The sequence below is a fragment of the Alosa alosa genome, chromosome 13 (genome assembly GCF_017589495.1).
Source record: "Alosa alosa isolate M-15738 ecotype Scorff River chromosome 13, AALO_Geno_1.1, whole genome shotgun sequence".
NCBI classification, from domain to species: domain Eukaryota; kingdom Metazoa; phylum Chordata; class Actinopteri; order Clupeiformes; family Clupeidae; genus Alosa; species Alosa alosa.
This window is the reverse complement of record NC_063201.1, coordinates 12,390,500-12,412,300: the sequence shown is the minus strand read 5'-3', so window position 1 is coordinate 12,412,300 and position 21,801 is coordinate 12,390,500. Positions and strand designations below refer to the sequence as shown.

The 21,801-nt window shown below is 43.5% G+C and overlaps 1 protein-coding gene across 1 annotated transcript; it reads right to left on the bottom strand.

Moving 5' to 3' along the window:
- Positions 1-3,965: 3,965 nt before the first annotated feature.
- Positions 3,966-12,256, bottom strand: prss35 (serine protease 35). The gene is made up of 2 exons (XM_048259998.1): positions 11,670-12,256; positions 3,966-6,171 (listed from the first exon to the last, which is right to left on the bottom strand). The coding sequence occupies exon 2, from the start codon at positions 6,147-6,149 to the stop codon at positions 4,824-4,826; it is 1,326 nt and encodes a 441-aa protein (XP_048115955.1). The 5' UTR covers positions 6,150-6,171; positions 11,670-12,256; the 3' UTR covers positions 3,966-4,823.
- Between the last annotated feature and the right edge of the window lie 9,545 nt (positions 12,257-21,801).

The following is a 21,801-nucleotide window of genomic DNA, read 5'->3' as shown; positions in this document are numbered from 1 at the left end:
ATAGAATCTTGGGGAGGGAGATGGGGGGAAAGACGCATTTATTTTTTAATTTCAAAAGGCTTTTGTTTATTTAAGGACTGGTTTATTTTTGTTTATGATGCCCCTTTTCCGTGCATGTAAGACCTCGGAGATGCAATAAACTCACTGACCAACCAAAATACAATGTCTATTTATTTTTTTACAACTTGGAGCAAGCTCAACTGATCCTTACTCTGGATTATCTTTGTGTCTTGGAATTATTCATGGATAGGTTTTCATTCAGTAAGACCTTGTCAAGATAACACTGGGAGCAGATGTCCTATAGAGCCGCTAGATGCGGAGTATCTACCACACATTGGCTTCTTGTATCTAGATTAATTCAGAAAGTAAACACATTCGCATGATCTCAGGATGTTGAACAGTCTTCACTATGTGGACCTCATTGTTAACTTCTTCATTCTTAACTGGTGGGTCGAGGAACCATTCTGGGTGGCTCGCAGAGCTTGTGGTTTAGGCTTTGCTAGTAAAAGCACACATTGATGTGACTTACCAACGGTAGCCAGGTATTTTTTATTTTAACAAACTATTATTTAATAAATTATTATTAAATGTTCACGGCTAATTGTAGCTTACTAATTGTTAAATTGTTAAAAGGCCATGGTAGGCCTTCTCAAAAGGGCACTTTGGACATCAAGGGGCAAAGCCGCAGGTGCTTGACCATACACCCCCACCCCCTTCCACACGTGCCTGCTATAGTATATTTTAGGACATTCTCTGCCACTCAGCTTTGCAGACTACAATTCGGTTCAATTCAATGCTGATCACTATACTCATACAACTAAAGAAAATGATTTATGTAGATGGCAACAACAACATTTTCTAAGTTGACAGCCAGTGCCGGCCCGAGCCTTTTGGGGGCCCTAAGCAGAATTTGATTTGGGGGCCCCCTTCCACAACGCAGAGTCACCTGTGCTTGGCGATAATTGACAACTTCACACTATAATGTCATATTATAAATTAATACAGTGAGGTTATGTATTAATACAGTGACTGATTATGAACTACTGTCCCCCTGGACACAGATGCATAAGGACCCTCTCCCCCTACCCTAGTTGTGCAAATGTGGGTACAAACGGGTGTGTGTGTGTGGGGGGGTAGATGTGATATCCTGTATTCTGGTGCATTTTTGGGATGGTCAGCTGGACAAGGGCAGTACCTAAATTTGTTCAGATTCATAGCATTTTGCTTTTTGACTTATAGAGGTAGTGACTTCACACAACTACTTGGGGTTCAGGGTCCCTTGACCTCTTGGGCTCCGTAGGCTCATTCAGTAATCCATCCTTGCTCACATGCCAAAAATGTTTTGGGGCTCCGCTCTAGACTTCTGGCCCCATGTGCTTGGTAAACCAATGTATTAATATAGTTGTTATTTACACCAACCCTGTCACCTTTTAACCTTAGAGGGTACTAAAATCACAGATTTATTTGAAACATTCATATTCAAAGTGAAGCACTAAGGCTAAAGTTGAATTGACAAATAAAATACAACTGCATTTATATTTGTTGTAAACAAGTACATCAGTTTAATGACTTGTTTTTCAACAGATTTGCAGAACAAATCCGCAAATGTGCATTAAATGAGCAATCTTCAACTACAAAATAAAACCAAAATAGACAAACATTAATAATTAACAATAAAATGTCCCAAAAAATAGATACTTATTCCTACTTGTTTCCTGGCTTTCAGGCATCTGCAACTCTGCAGGGGACGAACCTGCAATGATTAAATAAATACATAAATAAATTTAAAAAAAAAACTATGTTAAATGTGTCATGTCATATTAACAGGCTATGTAACCATTTGCCATCAAGAAAACCTCACCTTCTGTGTCATCAGCCATGGAGGCAGACACTTGATGAGGTAGAGTTAGTAGAGGTAGAGATGTGCTCCAAAGTACTTCAACAGTGTCTCTGAAAAAAAAAGTGCATATTTGATCGAGCAGAATGAGTTTATTTTGCTATCATTACTTACACTCATCAACAAGCAATTCCACATGTAACAATTCATATTCTATTGGCAAATGAGGCATAATCAAAAGTATACTTAATTGCAGTATGGTGAACGGCTTAACATGGTGATCTACTGCAGCCTAAATATTAGGTAGCACCGCTTACATCACTCGCCACTATCTTAATCAAATTTAAGTCTATTTTCATTACAGAAGTCTCCCCACCCAACATGGTATAGTTTCTCAAACACTACCATCTCTCTCCAAAGATCTTAGAGCAGAGCGCATTACTGTTCCATCTTTGCCTATGAAGCTGGAATGTTACCGATGCCCAGAGTCAGCTAGTCAGTGGGTAGGGGTTGGGACTGGGAGCCTGGGCTTAGCCTGCTGTTGCTATCAGACTTACCATTATGTTACATATTATTGAACAGTAATAAACTATCAACACTTTCAGGTGCGAAATCAGAAACAATCCCTCTGTGGTAAATTTGCCTTCAGCTACGTTTTCATGTAGCTACTGTAGTGCTAATGTCCACTTCAGTCAGCTAGCTAACTTTAATTTACAACATAAGCCCACCTAGAGCTAGGGTACATGCTTGATTGAACATCCAAAACAATCCCAATATCCTTGACATCTGAAATATACCTAGATAAATATATATTAATGGGAGACATTTCTCTGTTGATGGCGAGGGGATTTAGTTCTGGTGATGGCTTATATTCGATCATGACAGCTAGCTAGCTACCTCAAGCACAAAACATACTGTAAATAATCATGCAAACATACCTGTATCTTGCTCGTTTTTCTCCTCCTTTATCATTTTCTTCTTTCTGTTTTCGGCACTAGAGGGATACGTCATTTTTTGTGACTTGTCTCAACATCTCACCGTCTCTTCGATTTTTGAACTTGATGCAGTGTCTGCACGAATTGTCTATGCACCCGAGGTGTCTAGTTTATGCGCGTGACTCAAACAAAGATTGTTAAAGACTGCCAGACACAGTAGAGTAGAGGCAGGCATATTGATCATGAAATCAGAATTTTCTTGTTTTGAATTATTAATTGTTTCATTTATTCATTCATTGATGTCACTTGTTTACGTTATTTATTATGTAAAAAAAAAGAAGAAAAAGAAAGAAAGAAACTCGATTTGTGTAAGAAAGAAACTCCATTGCAGGCGCTTAGTTCGCTTATGCCTCGGGCCGGCCCTGTTGACAGCAGTCTGGCCATGTAGCAGGTATAGACAGATCAATTTGTTTTGGTCATTATTATGGATTGTGCATGCAATAATATTAACTGTATGTATTTCCAAGTCTGAGACAAATGCAATGTTTTTCAAGGCTGTTTTTTTTTTCTTCTTTTTATTTGGTCCTCAATTTGACAATTTGGAAGTGTTTTATTTATAAAAAAAAAAGAAAAAAGAACAGATGTACAAAATAGACAAGATTTCAGCAAAGGATTTTTAAATCAAGGGAAATTTATATGAACACGCTGGATTTTACAAGTACTAGTCTAATAATACTCACAAATTGAACTAAATCTCTCCCCTTCATGTAAAGGGTTTTAAATAAGCCCTGGTCCAATGACCTCATCAAGTTAGCCTCTTATTAAAAACATAGGTACAGTACTAGTCTCTCAAATTATATTCTGACAGGTCTTTAAAAACTGTTTACATATTAATTTAGCACCAAGTGACTTCTGAAGCACCCGAAGGTTATGTGCATGAACACCGAACCCCATTAAAACTCTACTGCATATGTTATTAAAGATAAGGAGATATAAGGAAACACTTATAGAAATAAGACAGATATCACAACTTAATTCATTAGTAATTAATTACTAATTCAAAGTAAAATTATAAAAAAACATAGCTATTTAATATAAAAAGGAATGCCATCAAAATATATATTTTTAAAAAATCATTCTCAGATCTATTGGAAATATTGAACGTGTGCATTTTCAAAAAACTTCTGCAGGTGTACACCAAGTATTTTTTTATTGTCTCAGAAAAAGACATTTTTCTGTGTCATATTTTTATAAAGCCATCACCTACCTATATTATCAATTCAAAAAGTGGAAGGTCAGTCAAAAAAAAGTAAAAGCCTCTCTTTTTTACAAAGCAACACTGATTACGATGTGACTGAGTAATCTTTAAGAGGGAGAACAGAGGATGCAGGCTGACAAAAACAAATAGAAAAGAGCAAACGCTTTCAGTGCAGAAAAGCTGTCAAAAGCTCTCTGAAACTCACTGAAAGAGCGAACAAACTAGTCTTGGCACTGTGATTTTTTTCAGAAGCGTGTTTGTTTTTTGAAATTAAATAAATAAAAACAACAACTGAAGAAACTTCTTCTTCTTCTTCTTCTTCTTCTTCTTCTTATCTCTTGAAGAGTTCTGTTATTATCAACAGAAATGTCTGTAGTCACTGGTGTGCAACTGATGCAACGAGGCGGTGGTGATCTGCCAGGAATGTTGAGGACTACTGCCCAAGATGGCAGCTGACTCCAGAAACAGCGTCGGGCCAGATCCATTCCCAAGTTCTGGCTTCTATCGGGGGTGAAGAGGAGGCATGGGAGGCAGAAAAATACGGCTTTAGAAAGTAAAAGTCCCACCCCAGATGTGTTCCAACCTTTCACTAAACCAGCTCATTCTGGTTAGCACAACTCAGCCAGGTGGATCAGCTAAGTAGTGAAATCACCTGTGTTAAGTGAACAGGTAAAACCAATATGTGGTAAGGCTTTTACTTTCTGAAGCCAGAGTTTTCCACTGCTGTCGGAAATGTAGTGAGGGATAAGGAGCACTATGTGGGGGAAGCGTTTGGTGGTTACCCAACCTGCGCTCAGGTGGCCTGGCAGATGCTGGAGTCTCCATGGACCCAGTGGCAGATCTGAGCGAACTTGAGGGGCGTGATGCGAACGGCCACGTTGTAGTCCTGCTGGGCACCGTTCACGTCCACCCACTGGTGCCCGGAGAAGACGCCGACAATCTTCCGCTTCCAGCGCTTCTTGCCGGGCTCCTTCAGGCGGATGTAGACTCCGGAGCCGCTGGAGCCCGGCTTGGCGTCACAGTACTGGTACAGCAGGTCGTTGGACTCCTCGGAGACTGAGCAGAAGCGGTACACCAGCTGGTCCGGTCTGTCGTCGTCGAAACCTGAGAAGTGGATGCGTCCGGCAGGCAGCTTCTTGATGGAGGGGATGACGCCTAGGTCCATGTAGCGGGTCTTCTGCGATCGTTTCAGCTCCAGGATGGCGTAGTCGTAGTCGGCCGAGACGTTCTTGGACTCACCCTTGAACCAGCCCTTGGGGACCTGCGTCTGCTTTACGGTGGTCCAGCGGAACGAGGGCTGACCGCCGTCCGCGCTCCTCCGGTTGCGGCTGCGGCCCTTCCTGCCCCTGCGTCTGCCCTGCCTCTCGCCTTTCCCTTCCTCTTGCCCTTCCTCTGCGTCTTCGTCGTCCGTCTCGTCGTTATCGATGGCGTTGTCCTCCTCTCGTCCGCCCTTTCTCTTGCGCCCCTTCCCGCGGCCGCGGCCCTTGCCGCCTCCCTTTCCGCGGCGCCGCGAGCGCTGTTTCAGCACGGCCACGCGCAGCTTCTGTACGCCGCTCACGTAGTCGTGGCCGTCGTGGATGCAGTGGGCGGCGGTCAGCACGTGCTTGGGGGACACCAGCACGCCCGAGCAGCCCGTGGAGATCTTCACGGAGGTGGAGAATGGGTATTTGGTAGAGAACTGCTTGTCGGCGATGGTGAAGCGTGTGTCCACGCCGTAGACCTCGCGCTTGCGGCGCGAGCGGGCGGATGAGTCGACGCCGGGCCAGGCCGACCTGGTGGCTTCGTTGAGCCCCTGCAGGGCGATGGTGGTCTGCGTGCGCGTGCCGTTCTCGTAGACCGTCTCGTAAGAGAGCAGGCGCTCCAGCTCGGACACGCTGGGGTCCGGCAGGCCGCGCTGGCACTCGATGCCGCAGGTGCCGTGCAGCTCGGCCTGGGGGGGCGCGGAGAAGGCCGGGTTGCTCAGGTGCACTGTCCGCTTCTCGCGCACCAGAGGCACAGACCACTGCGGCCAGGTATAGTCGTCATCGCCGCCGACGGCATCCTCCGCGCTCACACTCCGCACTGCGGCCAGGACGCACAGCGCCACTGAGAGCAGGACACACACGGGTACGGGGCCCATTGTACTGACCAAGCTCCTAGGCCTGAGAAAACACACACACAAACACAGGAACACACACACACACACACAGAAAAGGGAAAAGGATGGTGAGATTATCATTGTGCATACCATACCTCAACAGTAGCCACAAGCCCATGATTGAAATTCATGGACACACACACACACACACACACAGATAGATAGACAGATAGATAGATAGATAGATAGATAGATAGATAGATAGATACTTTATTGATCCCCAAGGGGAAATTCAAGCACACACACACACACACACACACACACACACACACACACACACACATATAATCTCATGTATGGATAAGAAATGGAGAGGGAGGGAGGGAGATCATGAGATGACAGGATAAGATGTACAGTATGAATTTCAGGAAACAAATATCTATTCAACAGTAGCATAAACATCTCTCTCTCATACTGCACCAAAGAAAAGGTTTCTGAACAAATGACAAAAATAGATTACACAAGGCTGCTCACAGAACTACAGATCAGGAGATCACACATTACACCAATTTCTTTCTCAATCTCTCTCTTTCTCTCTCCCTCTCTCTTTCTCTCTTTCTCTCTCCCTCTTTCTCTCTCTCTATCTCTCTCTCTCTCTTCCGCGGATTTGGTTGAGAAAGTAGGAGGCCTTGATAGATTGTTAGATAGTTTGGCATTGAAGATGTCTGGCTGTAAATCGTGCTTAGTAATTGAGGAGGTTCAACTACTGTAACTTCTTTTCAGAAGTGAACCTCTTCTGGGATGACAGGTGTTAACTTTCATGACTTTGGAAAGACTACTTGAGTTATTACAGCTTACTGTTATTTCTGCCATTCTATTTTTCTAAGCTCCAACCATTCCCCTGTGTGCGGTGTGTTTTCTTAACTATGTAACAATTAAGTGTTTGATCTTGAACTCTCAGTCAAGTGCACGATCTTGAACTATCAGTTAAGTGCATGATCTTGAACTAACTATGGCTAATTGTTGTAGACGACAGGCAGCCTTGGCTTGCATCCTCCTTTGTTCGACAGATGTTCAGCTGCGTTTTAGTGTTCCACAGTTCTAATCTGCTAGTCTTCCATAGTTCCAAACTGCTAGTGTTCCACAGTTCCAATCTGCTAGTGTTCCACAGTTCCAATCTGCTAGCTTGATGCTGAGGCTGACTGCACCTTCAGTTCTGATGTCAAACTCAGCCTGCTGAACAGCTGTCACCACTGGCTGTCTTTACACATGCAGTTCTGTTCCATTTGATAGCTCCAGTCCAGACGTAAATTAGTTAAGGGAAAGTTCATATAGAGTTTACATGCTGTATTCCATCCAAACAGGCTGTTTCTGCGTACACAGCGTACTGCACGGCCAGTCCTCACTAAATCAACACAAGGATGAGTCATAATCGGGAAGAAACATATACAAAATGGTGTATATTATAAGATACGGTACTGATGGTCGACCTCACAATGAACGTTTACATAGTCCTAATGTATACAGAAATAATGCATTTGGCAGTGAGACTTTAGTGACCATGACAAGCGTTACAAATATTTTTAAGAAAAATGTTTTCTGCGGCAAATACTTTTTCATTAGGCTACCTCATTCGTGACCTGATATTACCTCAGATTATTACATATCAAGTTCTACTGCAGTACCAATGTATACCACAAGATGGATACATACAGATAGATTGAATACCTCCTCACCAAAGACCTACCCTGTCTGCTCATGAACCCATTCCCTGAGATGGGACAGGGGCTACTGACTACTATCTGAGCATGACCACAAGATAAAGGTTAGAGGATTGGTTAGAGTTAGAATAAACTGTGCAATGTTCTCATGATTCAGATCAGTTGTTGTCATGACTTCAGCTGATTATTTAAAGTCCCTGTAAAACAAAATCTGATCTGTGTTGGGAAACACTGCTCATGAAAACATGTGTGAAGACTGTAAACTATGTGGTACTGATTTGTGGGGTTAGATTATTGAACAGAGCGTCGTCATTTCCAGTCTTCTGTTTCTTTGAGACGGTCCTAAATAGGGGTATTGATGATGCAATAGACTCATACAACTTCATGCAGCGCTGATCTAGCACTTTTGCACAATGCAAACACGCATTGAGTTAGGGCCAGCGTGCATCACATTTGGCCAGATCTGTGCAGCAATGCATGAAGTCGAACGAGCCTACTGATTTCCCCATTTAGCATAACCACTTCTCCTCAGAGTCAACTAAGCAGGTGGACAAACCATATGGGACAAACCCCAAAAGGTAAAAGTCCTGTCTGTCCAATCCTTCCGCCTGGACACTTAACACAGGTGACAAGGTGCTCAATAATGAGCTGACTCGCTGGCTGAAGAGTTGTGCAAACTAAGCAAAGGTGGTTTGCTGAATAGTTGGAACAGGTACGTGGTGGGAGTTTTCAACCTCTGTGAGATAAAGCTACAACAGAGTTTAGGTTCAGAGTGTTTGCCTATCTGGAGCGTTTGCGATGCCTGCATGTCCTAGATGTATCTTACATGGATGCCAGAATTTCAAGGATCCTGTAAACCAAAATTGCAGATTTGTTTGGAAACCTGGTTAGGTTAGAAAACTAGAAGGATTGTGAAATATCTGCTTTCTAGTTTAGCACGAGATGCATATTTTGTGCACTTAAAGGGCATTCATATCAAGAACGCTAACTGTAATGATAACGTCAAAAAAGTAGGCTATTGCTAATATGAATGACAATGTCCACACATAAACTAAAACAATAACGACATGAAGAACGACATCATCAAGGATCACTTTCAGAAGTATTTTGAGAACTATAAAAAGCTGACTGCCAATCTGAATCCATTATATTTTAGACATCACATTCATGAAGAGAGACTTCAGTGTGGACACTCAATATCATTATAGCTACATCTACAGCTATATCTGTATTGTTATTGTTCCTGAGGTGAACGGCCCTTAACACAGGTGTGTTCATTAACTAGCTCATTTTCTGGCTGGAGAGTTGTGCTAATTAGAATCAGCTGGTTTAGAGAATGTTTGGAACAATATGTAGGACAATCACCTGCCTTCAGCAGTCAGAGAGTATATCACACATTTTTCATGATTTTGAAACCCTTTAATACACTCACAATGTTTTTATTCATTCACATGTATGGTAAATAACACGTTTTTCTGTGGTGTGACAAACTCAGAACACATGGCCTACTTATTTTTGGTTTACAGTGACTGTAAGTGGGCACAACTCAAGTGGTTTAAAGCATGGACAAGCTGTGAAAACCAGAGTGGAAGTCATTCTCACGATTGGCTGATGCTGTAATGAACACTGGGTAGACCATCACTATCTATGTGTGTGTGCAGTTGCAAACCAGTTAGATTAACTGTTCCCTGCCTTTGCTTGGTCATATTTCAGTCCGCAAACACCACAGCCCCGGACAGCCTATGCACTCAGTCTGCACATGAAGCCAGTGATTACCAGTCTCTGAAGCCACGTCTTTCTTATAGACTCTCGGTGGAGTCTCTAAAACGCCTCAGCGTGCTATTCAGTTGACATAAGGCTCTATGGTTAGAGGAGATTGATGAATCCTGCGGTGAACCGGAGATTTGAAGGAGAAGAGGGGGGGCACTGTCCCTGTGCTTCGACTGAAGTCGGTGGTTTGGATGCCTGCCTCTTGCAGTACGGTTAGCTGTCGGTAATGACTGGTATCTGATTACGTGTGCTGCTGCTGCTGCTGCTGCGACTTGAGCTTCTGTGCTTTCATCGAGTCTGAAGATGTTAGGGATTGAATGTGTCCCGTCGTAGCCAAGCTAATCAACAAGTCTGCCTGAATCTGACGCTGAAACCACGGTTCCCCTCTAATAGGTGACGATGCGGGTTTGAGACTAATTAAGCTAATGCCTCCACCAGACCATCACTTTGCAATGCGCTAAAAGGCAAATAGCACATGCGTTCCAGAACAATGGTGATTTCCAGTGAATGAAACTCCATTTTCCATTACTGTGACCTCATTATCATGCAAATGTATTTTAAGACCATGAAAGCGGCGAATGATTGCATGTAGTCATGGGCCTGCCTGGGTCATATGTGACAGGCAACTGCACATCTGTCATTCCAGCTCACAGGCAAATGTGGCACAGATGCCCTCCATGTAGCCCCTCGCGCATTCCCTTCTGATTAGGCAAGCATGCGACGTGACTCTAGAGACACCATCCTCTATCTGACAGCGCCTCTACTACGGGAAAATGTTTCCTCTGAGAGAGCACGGCGACGTCAACCACAGGACCAAAGTACGACACGCACCAGCTCATTAATCCTCGCTCCCATGCACAGCACACCGGCCCCCACAGATACCCCACCCACTACTACCACCACTGTCCGTCATAAGGGACCTTCCTATTTGGCTGTTGGAGCCAATGAAAACCATGAGCGTCTCACAGTTTCACTGAAAATGTGGGACCATTTGGCATTTTTAGTGAAAAAGCCAACTAAGCGCTCTGGTCAGAGTCCAAACAGCGCGCATCGCAGTCATTGCTTCGACAATGCTCCTTCAACTCTTTCATTTTCAGCTTATAATAGACCGCTGGCGCTGACAATAGAAGTAGCCTATATGTTTCAAAGTGGTAGCAAATTTCAGATTAGACAATAACCAGTGCACAGGTGGTGGGATGATGGAAATATGTTTATTTAGGCCTAATGCTGTGGTCCAAATCACCGTCTCTCTGTAAGGGACTTTCCATTAGACTACAGTAGCCTAAGAGTAGGCTATAACTTCACAAGCGCCACTGCATATTTCCATTCCAGTCAGGATTCGCGGGAATTCCACAGATCAGCACATTAACCTTGCTGCATGATCTCCAACCAAAGGATGGCGCTAGAGATCGCCTATAATTGCATGATTCATCCAGAGGCGTTTATGACTAGGAGAGCAGTGTTCACTTCAACATCAAATAGGCTAAATTAATGAAATTACAAGTCGAGGGGAGAGTTTCTTAATCTTGACCCAATGTTATTTCAGTATCATGAGGCATCATTGGTTGTTCTATTAGGCCGACAAAACAGTGTGACTAAAGGTAAAATTCCGTTATAAAGATGAAAAGAATTGAAAAAGCTGTATACAGTAGGATGCATAATAAAAGTCACAGAATAGGCCTAATAGCCAATAAACATCAACAACAAAATTGCATTGTCGAATTGAATAGAGTAGAGTCGATTGAATTGAATATAGTTATATATGAGAATCCGACTCAATCCGATCATATTTCCTTAGTCATTTCTAAATTTTATTTCCAATTCCGAACTGTTATAAGCATACTGAAAATAGAAAATATTTCGATGTGATCATTGGTCTAGATCAATAAATTATATAATTAGTCACAGGGTATAATCATTTCATACTTTCATCCATGAACGTTTCTCCAAAAATACTATACTATATAACTATATATTTCTCCACGGATAACACCAGCGAGTCTTGTCTTTCGCAATTAATTAACCGATGCATCCAGTCTCCTTTGTTGCAAAAACAGTAAAGGCATCATACCTGATAGCATTCGATTGATGGATATAATATATCCGCCGTGGGTTGTTTGTTTATTCAGTAGTATCCCAGAGAGGAGAGAGAATTTAAAACTTCATCCCCGAGGTATTCTTATCAGTGGGCGACAGTCCGCTCCCTCTGAAATCCCGTCCACCAAAAGGGCAGTGGGAAGTGGGAGCCAGGCTCCGCGTTGTGGATTGCACTTGATGCCGGGGAGAGGCAAAAAAAAAGAGGACTGAATAAGTTTTTTTCCTTGGCGACAACGCGTTTCGCATAGGGGTGGGACCAAACTCTAGCAAGCAGCAGGGAAAGTAGAGAAAGACATCAGTACCGTCGGTCTGAGGGCTGCGCTCATTAAATCACTGGATATTGTAGAAATGGGAATCTATGTCAAAGTGGCGTTTGTCTCTTCCTTTTAAACAGGCTGCTGGATGATCTCTGCCAGAATTCGTTCCACTGTGCCCACAAATGCTGTCCGGCGGAACTTTTCCCCTGGCTCATTGTCATCCGCTCCCCTTCCCACATCTGCTATGCTGGACTCCGTGTTCGCTGAGGTGGTAAACACCCCGGCAGGGGGTCCTCAAATCCAAAGGCTGTAAGCTCACATGCAGTGACACACGCACAATAGAACATCTCGGTCAGACATAGAATAACTCTCTCTCCCTCTCTCTCCCTGTCTCATGTTTGGGTGGAAAGTGGACTACACATCAACTTTGTAAACCCCCTTTCTTTCTTTGTGCTGAACAGTGCATATAAAGGATTGTAAGAAATCCATCACTAGGGCTGGAGCCAGCCCCCCAAGGTAATTTGTGGCAATTAGTCAGCCCTTGGTTATAATTCAGTGAAGCATTCTCATGCAAAAACAGATCTCTTGCCTGCTAACACCTGTTTTATTTGTATTTTTTATAAAACAGCCACTTCATGCTTTCATGTTTTAAGATGATATTGTGTTTGACATTGGAATGTCAATGTCATGTATATGGCTAGTCCAAATTAGACTGTGTGTACATAAGTCATACATTAGATGGTGTGTACATAAGTCACATAAGTTGGGTTTCCATCGCAGAATGTTGGATTATGTTGATTTCATTTACTTGATGAATGAATATCAAAACTGTAAACCTCTAATTAGTTAACACCTATCTTTTAGCCGACATTAGGTTGTTCATTCAGTGCACCTCGACTCAACAAGCTAAATGTAAGATATAATTAATTTAGCTGTATGTAACCTCTGCCTTGCTGGAACTTTTTGTCCTTAACTCGCACCTTGTTTACATCTCAAACCACTTCAGAAGCCACCCAGCAGTTACAGAGCTGCTCAAAAGTACCTACTGTACCCTTAAGCAGGGACTTATTTCCTTCTCTGTAAAAGTTCCTGAGAAATATCGCACAAGAGCAGTTCCTATGGTGGGGGACACCCACAAACAGCCCTGTGTACCTGTGGCCAGGTGAACCCTCACCTGAGACCGGCGGGGTTATGGAGCATGTCTGGCACCTGCACGTGCCCATCTGACAGACGAACGGGTTCCATGCCACGCCCCAACACATTCTACCCTCTCCCAGACCTCCTCACTTAGCAACGGCGGTAATAATGGGACACACACGTGCTGGAAAACCGAGACCACAATTAGGCACTGTTATGGGGCTTTCATTGGTTATTCTGAAAAAGGTCATAGGTCAGGCATGTGCCGTCGCTGGCACGCTGCAGCTGCTCCACTGCCACACCCAACTGAGAGAGAGAAGGAGAGAGGGAGAGAGAGAGAGGAGAGGGAAAAAGCACAGGGTGACATTTCTGGTTAGGGTTTAAGGGCATGCCAGGGCACACAGAGCCAGCTTTGTGTGTGGAGGGAGGCACCGGACCCTGAGTAGGATGTCATCTTTAAGTGCTCTCTGTGTGAGGACGATCTCAGCCTAAGCTCCCCACGCTTGCGCACAGTAGGAACATTTCATTGATCTGAATTAAACTAAAAAAAAAGGGAGACACTTGAGACATATACTGTAGGCACTCTTTCACGGCTGTCAGAATGTTCACTGTTTATATGCTCTAAACCTTTCTACTCTGGCCCTGGTCCTGTCCCAGTGCCCCCTGCAACCTGTTTTCAAAAATATGTGGTTTCACACCCCAAAAATGACCGCATTCTCATTCTCACACACACACACACACAAAAACACTCTTTTTAGTGTATTCATGTGGACAGTAGTTGCAGTAGGTTTGGGCTGAGGCTTGAGTTAGGCAGCTCCACATTACTGGTCTGAGGTCTGTGTGGATGGTTAAGCAGGATGGGCTGTGTGGTGAGAGCTCTGGCTCAAAAAGCTGAGGTGAAATGTATGAGTTTGTCAATATCCAGAAACTACACTCTCAGTCAACAAGTTTACTTGCTGTTACTCCGAGAGTCACCATGACTACAGGTACTTCTTTCGTACAACTACGTGAATCAAGCCAGCTGTGTTTCAGTGTTTAGAATGCACATGGATCAAACTAACTAAAATACTTGGCTTTTACATCAAACATTGTGTCAGTGGTTTAAATGATGAATGTGCAGAACAATTAACGACTCATAATAGAAAATATTTCTTCTGGCATGATCACTTTGACAAAAGAGTATTTTTTATCAAGAGGCATATCTGTAGCATTTCTCTAGCTTTCTCTTGCTGTCAACCTATCTTGTTACTTGTTAATCGTTCGGCTTGCAAACCTACAAGAATTCCCCGTTACCTCAGGCCATCTCAGTCATTCCCCGCCACCTAAACAGCATCAATCAGAATCAGTCTGTACCAAATCAGCTATCTGCTGACTGCAGGCCAAGAACATTCCTGCTTTAGAAACTCACATTTGTGTTGATAAATTACTCTGGGAGCAATTGCTTCCTCCCTGGGGTGTTTTGATGTGTTTTACACCAGTGAAATGTATGTGTGTGTGTGTGTAAAGTGTGTGTGTGTGTGTGTGTGTTTATGTTTTTGTGTGTGTGTGTGTTTGTGTCTCTGTGTGCAATTGTTCACATCTGTGTGTGTGTGTGTGTGTGTGTGTGTGTGTGTCTGTGTGGGTGAGTACACGTGTGTGTGTGTGTGTGTGTGTGTGTGTGTGTGTGTGTGTGTGCATATACATGCATGTGTGCATCAGTGTGTTTGCTTCTCTGCGTTGAAAGTTCTATTAGGTGGAAACGTGATATCCTAACCTGCCGTTAAAGAGTGCCGACTGCACAGGCCAACTCTCTGAGGGTTCCGACCAGATCCACTGTAAGCAGTGTACATGAAGGAGCGGCCTGCTTGTCTGTGCTGACCGCACCAATAAACCATCTCAGCGGGACCTAATGACCCGGTCTGAGCTTCCACTCACTTTATTTTGACAAGTTCCTGCTCATTTAGAGGCCCTCTCACTAAACAGACACCCATTGATCACAGGAGTGCTCCCCTTCCATGCGTACAGGACACACACACACACACACACACACACACACACACACCACATCACACTCCACCCCTGCCTCTCACACTCACTCTTTCAGTCTTTCCCCCACATTCTCTCTCTCTCTCTCTCTCTCTCTCTCTCTCTCTCTCTCTCTTTCAAACTCACACACACACACACACACACGGACACACATTTTTCGACTCTCTCTCCATCTACCTTTAGTTTTAGTTTCCCCTCTCTCTCTCTCTCTCTCTCCTCTCTCTCTCTCTCTCTCTCTCTCTCTGTCCTTCTCTCTCTCTCTCTCTCTCTCTCCTTTCCCTTTCCCTGCCACATGCATGTCCAAACAGACGGCTTGCAGATAGCATCACTCAACACACAGAGTGTTAACCTTGTGTAAATATTTAGACCTCTAGACGGCAGGGTCAAGCTGCCAAAGCCAAACCTCAGCTGATCCATACGTCTAACATAAAACCAAACTACACACACACACACACACACACACACACACACACACAAAACACACACACACTAAAAAGCTAGCAAACATTCACAAATAAACACATCAACATGAATCACACCTTAGATGTAATGTAATTGAATGTAATTTCAGACCGCTCTTACATCAGAGAGTTACTGGACTATGCTCTGGACGCAGGGCTGTGACTTGATACACTCTCAGACTCACCGAGCTACAGCACCTCAAGTCTATGGATCAGTGGATGTGTTTTTAATAATAATAATATTAAACAGTGCTCACTATATCGTAATGTCTGATACCGAACCCTTTCATAGTCCATCATAAAAGTGGTGAGTATACTCTATGTACTCTTGAATATTTCCCCCAAAGTTCTGCGTGTTCCATATCCAAGCGACATGTGTGATCAATAAATCTAGGACACTGGCAAGTTTAACGTCAGTTGAGAGAAATTTGCCCTCCTTGATGTCAGTAAAAGAAAACAGAAATGCCAACATGGTCCACCACAGATCTGGCTAAAAATAGGAAGCCTTCGGCCCACACTGGACCTTTTACTGGTCCGGCAGTGTGGGTTTTATTTGAATTTTTTTTTTCCGACAGAGAGGCATTTATCCGCCACAGGGCACATGCTGTATGGCTATGGGGAGGTGCAATAAAAACGCAAACCTGATCAAAGCTGCGATCTTTGACTTACTGTAGAAACATAGAGCGAGGAACGTACCCACCCTCATCAACAGTATCTTAACGCAAACACACACCGCTTTCTCCCTCTGTCAAATTATGGACGGAAGGAACACTGAGGCATACAGCGATCAAACAGTGGCCCAGTCAGGACTGACAGAGAGAGAACGCACACAAAACAGGCCTTGTGAACTGTAACTGCGCTAGGTACACACACCAACCCTATCTCCAAACCTCTCATTCAGCACACATTGTTTGGAAAAAATGTAGGTGATGTGGAAGTGTACACACATAGACACCCTAGCACACACACTCTCACACACACACTAGCACACACACACACACACACACACACACACACACACACACACACACACACACACATACACATACACACACACACACACACACACACCACTCAACTGTGTCAGAATGAACAGCACACCCAGTAAGATCTTACAGCATAGCCCCTCCAGCCAAAAAGGCACAAAAACGTCAAGTTGATTTATTAAGCTTGAGTAATAGCAGAATCCAGTGAAGCTGATATGCTCTTAACTGACTTTAGGATGACATTTTCATAACTAGATAAGAGGCTTTCACAGGGACAGTAATATGTACAGTGAATATGTTTCTTTGTTTAAACAGGTTTTATTTGAAATTCAAGCAGTCACACAGATCTATGTCTCTGAGGCGCGGAATTTATGCCTCCCCGAGAAGAAGAGTTTTCTTTCAAATGGGGTTGTTCTCTTATAAACGCAGATATTCTACATACTTCAGATTACAGGCTTTACAGAACCATCAAGAACATGTACCTCCAAGATAATCATAGCTCAATGTTATATATACTGCTATAGATAGACAAAAGAACTTTCGGAAATGTATACAAAAACATCTCTCTCGTTCTCCCTGTCAGTCACACACACACACACACACACATACGCACACACTCTCTCAGTCATACACACCCACACACAGGAACACATGCATGCATGCATGCACAGACTACTCTCTGAGGTCAGAAAGGTTATACAAACACCATACTTTGCCTATGTTAACACACAAATCACTGTCAGCTCTCCCACAGTGAAAAGGGGGGTTTGTTCAGATGGAGTTATGGCGCCTCTCTCTAATCTAATGAGATTTTGGGTAACGACTAAGACAGTGCCCTTTGACAGAGAAGAGACAAACAGACCTGTCTATGAGCGAACAGGACCATAGTAAACCTTCTGAAACTGGAAGTCAGAGACATTCAGAATATTTCCAACTGTTCACAATATGATGAAATAATACATTTACAAACATGATCCATTGCCATTCTATCAAGCTGAAAGACATGCAAAGTTAACTCCTTCAGTTGATAATTGCTTATTTTAGGCTGCATATCAGTTTACCAGGTTTACCAGTGAAGGTCATGGCAAGGGCTTCTTCAAAGACACAAAAACGTGAAATCAATAACACTTGTGCCCTTCCCTCCACAGAATGCCTAACATACTCTGATCCCATTCCGTTCAACACACAGGCAGGCCATGGCCAGCTCTGGAAACAAGTATGTTTGTTTACGATGTGAGCCACACACAAAGCCTGTAAAATTTACCTTTGTGAATAAATGTGAATTTATATGTGCACTAAATGTTTTACTGAGACCTTTTAAAGAAGCCTCTTTTTAACCCCCCTTGAGATCCTGTGCGGTGATCCCACATTCAGCTTTCACTTCTTTCACACTCATTACTACAACTGCAGACCAGCTCAGATGTTCTGGCATCCCTGGCTCTGGGTCCAGGAAACAGCTGAGTCTGGAGAGAGGTCAGGTCCAATCCGTCTCAGACCCGACCCACGGTCAGTGAGTACCTGGGGACTTGTGTTTTTATTGTGAATTTTCAGCCTCTGAGATGCTAGTGAGGGTAAACACAGGGCGGCCCCTACCCCCTTTAGGGGCTGAATGGAGCTATTGAGGGAGAGCCTGCTGGGACTCAGGTGAGCCCCATAACCGCAGGAGAGGAGGTGTATCTGGGGGCACACACACACACACACAAACACACTCACTCTCAATCTCTCTCTCACTCTCTCACACACAGACACAGATGTACAGACACACACACACGCACGCACGCACGCACGCACGCGCACACACACACACACTTGCACACAAATATACATGCACAAACACTCGGGGAGAGAGGCTCTGGATCTGGAAGTGGACTGTCCCAAAGGATGGCCTCAATATGCACACCCATTTCCTCCCAAGAGTAAGAGAATTCAACTAACAGCGTTCTGCTGGAAATGTGTGTGTGCGTGTGTGTGTGTCTGCATGCGTGCATATCATTGTATGAGCAAGTGTGTGTGTGTGCATGCGTGTCCGTGTGCGTCTGCATGCGTGCATGTGAGTGTGTGTGTGTCTGCATATGTGCATGTGATTGTGTGTATGGGCAAGTTTGTGTGTGTGTGTGTGTGCTAACAGCAGCACTAGAGAGTGCACACATCCCTGAAGAGGAAACCTCTCCCTTGCTCTCATACCCTTTGCCTTGAACCCTAATGAGTCAGCCAATTAGTTCATAATAGTCTTTACAAACTTAAAATGGAAAAGCTTGATTAAGCCCTCGTAGCTAAAGCTTTTGTTTTAATACCCATCTAGAGACACGCAACAATGCTGTTGCTGGCAGAGCTTGGATTGTGTAATGCTCAATCACTCAAGTACAAGATTTCTCAGTAGTACCCCACCAATTCAAATAAACTCAGTAAAAACACAATCATGTTGTCTTGGCAGACTCTAACAGGTTTGGCCTCTTGGCTAACAATTAAAGGCTAACAGGGTGAATATTTTCAGAAGTGCAAGTAATCCCAAATAATCCTGACTGACTCTCCAGGTCCTCAAAGCCCTCTGTATGTTCCATGCCCCCCCTCCCGGACTGTTCTTATAGCCCAGCTTTTCAATAAACTCTATCAACTCTATCTCACACACACACACAAACACACACTGTATGTATGTAGTTGGTGTATATCCGTATATCCAGGCTTGTGGCATGCCTCCCTTCTTCTCAGCTGTCTGACAGTGATGCTGTTTAATCACCATGTCTGAGAATCCTCCACCCCGTGACCACAGCTGCTGCTAACACAGGTGTTGCTGTTTTGATTCAAACACACACACACACACACACTTATTTACATTCACACACTTTCCTCTGTAATCTATGCATCTCACTCTCCTCCCTGTGGTTTAGACCATGGTGGTCTCAGACACACCCATCTATAGCACACACATACACACACACATACTGACACACACCTACACACACAGATGCACCACACAAATCTCACACAGGCGCACACACACACACACACACACAGACAAACACAAACTCAAACACAAACAAAAACACAGACACACACCTGTACCTTTGCTCTGCTCACAACAAACATTTTATTTAAATTAGCAGTTATTACATTACACTTTACTTGTATACTGTACAGTATTTCCTTCTAAATTTAACACTGCACACATTAGAGCAGTACTTTTCACATATTTACATTTACTCATTTCCATTTTGGGAACACTTTACGGTAAGGGTACATGAATTATCATGAATTCATTCATGAATTCATGAACTAATTAATGATTTATGCATAACTTAATTCCTTTATATCTTATGAATCATCAGGAATTTACATGAGTAAAGTGTGACCTCCATTTTTGACACAAATCCCATGGCACACCAACAAACCAAATGTTAAAAATAACTAACTATACGCTCAATTAAAGCAGTATGATCATCAATTCTTTGGCACAACTTAAGATTCTTTTTTTGAACCAATGAAGTGAAATTAGATCATTTTGCCAAGGCACACCTGCCAATCTCTCGCTGCACACAGTGGTTGAAAAACAAGCCATTATAGATCATCATACAGACCTTTTCAGCACCGAACTTCAAACACATCGAATACCCTATTTTCATGATGGAACTCAGGGGAGCAGGCAGGGTGTCTACAAGGAAACAGCTCACCGGGTGGAAAGGGGAGTTATTAATCACTTCTTATCTCACATCTCAACACAGTGGTGTGTGTGTGTGTGTAGCGGCAGGAAATTACATATTGGCAGACAACCTGCAGGGCCACGGGCTTTATTGTTTTGATAAAAGCAAGAGTGGGATATTATCCAGCGATGTGGGGAAAAGGAAGTGCTGAGGTATCAAAATGTACAATCTCACTGAGGTGTATGATAATGTGTGTGTGTGTGTGTGTGTGTGTGTGTGTGTGTGTGTGTAAAGAGAGAGAAAGAGAGGGAGGGAGTGAGAGATTTAATGACTTTGTTCCACATTTACAGTGTTTCTCATGTGGTTTGTGTGATGTTGATAACTGTGTAACAGTGTGTGAAACTATGTTTTCTGGCAAGGCGAGCCCTCAGATGTGATGGGTGGCACTAAAGGAAAGGCAAGAAACGTGACCCTTTGCACGGCACAAACCGTGAAGCAGATGTTCCACTGACAGCCGATCAACTGTGGAGTTTGTTCTTTTTTCAGCCACCCACTCCACAACCTCTCCTCCAGTCCTACAGCTGCCCATGCCATTCTATTCAGAGAGATTAAAGTGCCCATAATACAAGAAATATAATTATTAAGGATTCCGTGTGTTTACATTAGTGTCTGCATGTGTGTGTGTGTGTGTGAGTTTGCACACATGCATGTCTGTCATTAACTCAAGCGATTAATTGACAGTAAAGTTGAAGACCTATCCATTTCACTGCAAACATGCAATACAGCAGAGATCAACATGGATGGACGACTTACTGTACACAGATAGCGGATGGACGACTTACTGTACACAGATAGCCGGTGGTCTTCGGCGTTTGTAAACATCCAATTTGACGATGTATCTGTCCAGGCTTAGAGGGGAGTGACTCTATGTACAGGCAATGGCTTTAGAGATTTGTCATCTCACATTAATCAACAAATACTCAAGACGGGCTCAGCTGTAAATCCAATCCAGTGGGAGAGAGAGAGATAGAGAGAGGAGAGAGAGAGAGAGAATAGCCCAAAACCAATACAAACAAACACACATGCAAACACAGCCACTTCTAGACTAGTGCAAAAACTTTTTTCCGTAGGCATTAAAAGATTACATACCAGTGTATTCTCACCATAAATAACGATATGGCCGTCGGAGCTTTACTACCGGCACCCAGTGATATCCTGTGGATGTGACGCAGGGGGATTGACATGATACTGCCTTCTTCCTTGTCTCCCCATGGGACGAATCACACCCCCGGCCCCCACACACACACATAACATTGCCCCTAAACACAGCTCATGGGATATCCAGATGATTCAGATCCAACCCCCTGTCTTGCTCCTTCTGCTAGAGAGATACATCTAGCAGCTGTATGCCGTATGCTGTACTGCAGTAAATCAGAACCAGTAGCAAATGACCTGCTACAATGGAGACACCCTTTGCAGATATATTGATATATTGTGCAGGAAAACAAGATTTTTTTCAATGAGTGTGACTTGTTTCACGTTATACTATGTGTTTGATTAGACAGGCTGGAGAAATAATTTTGAAAAATACACACTAAAATG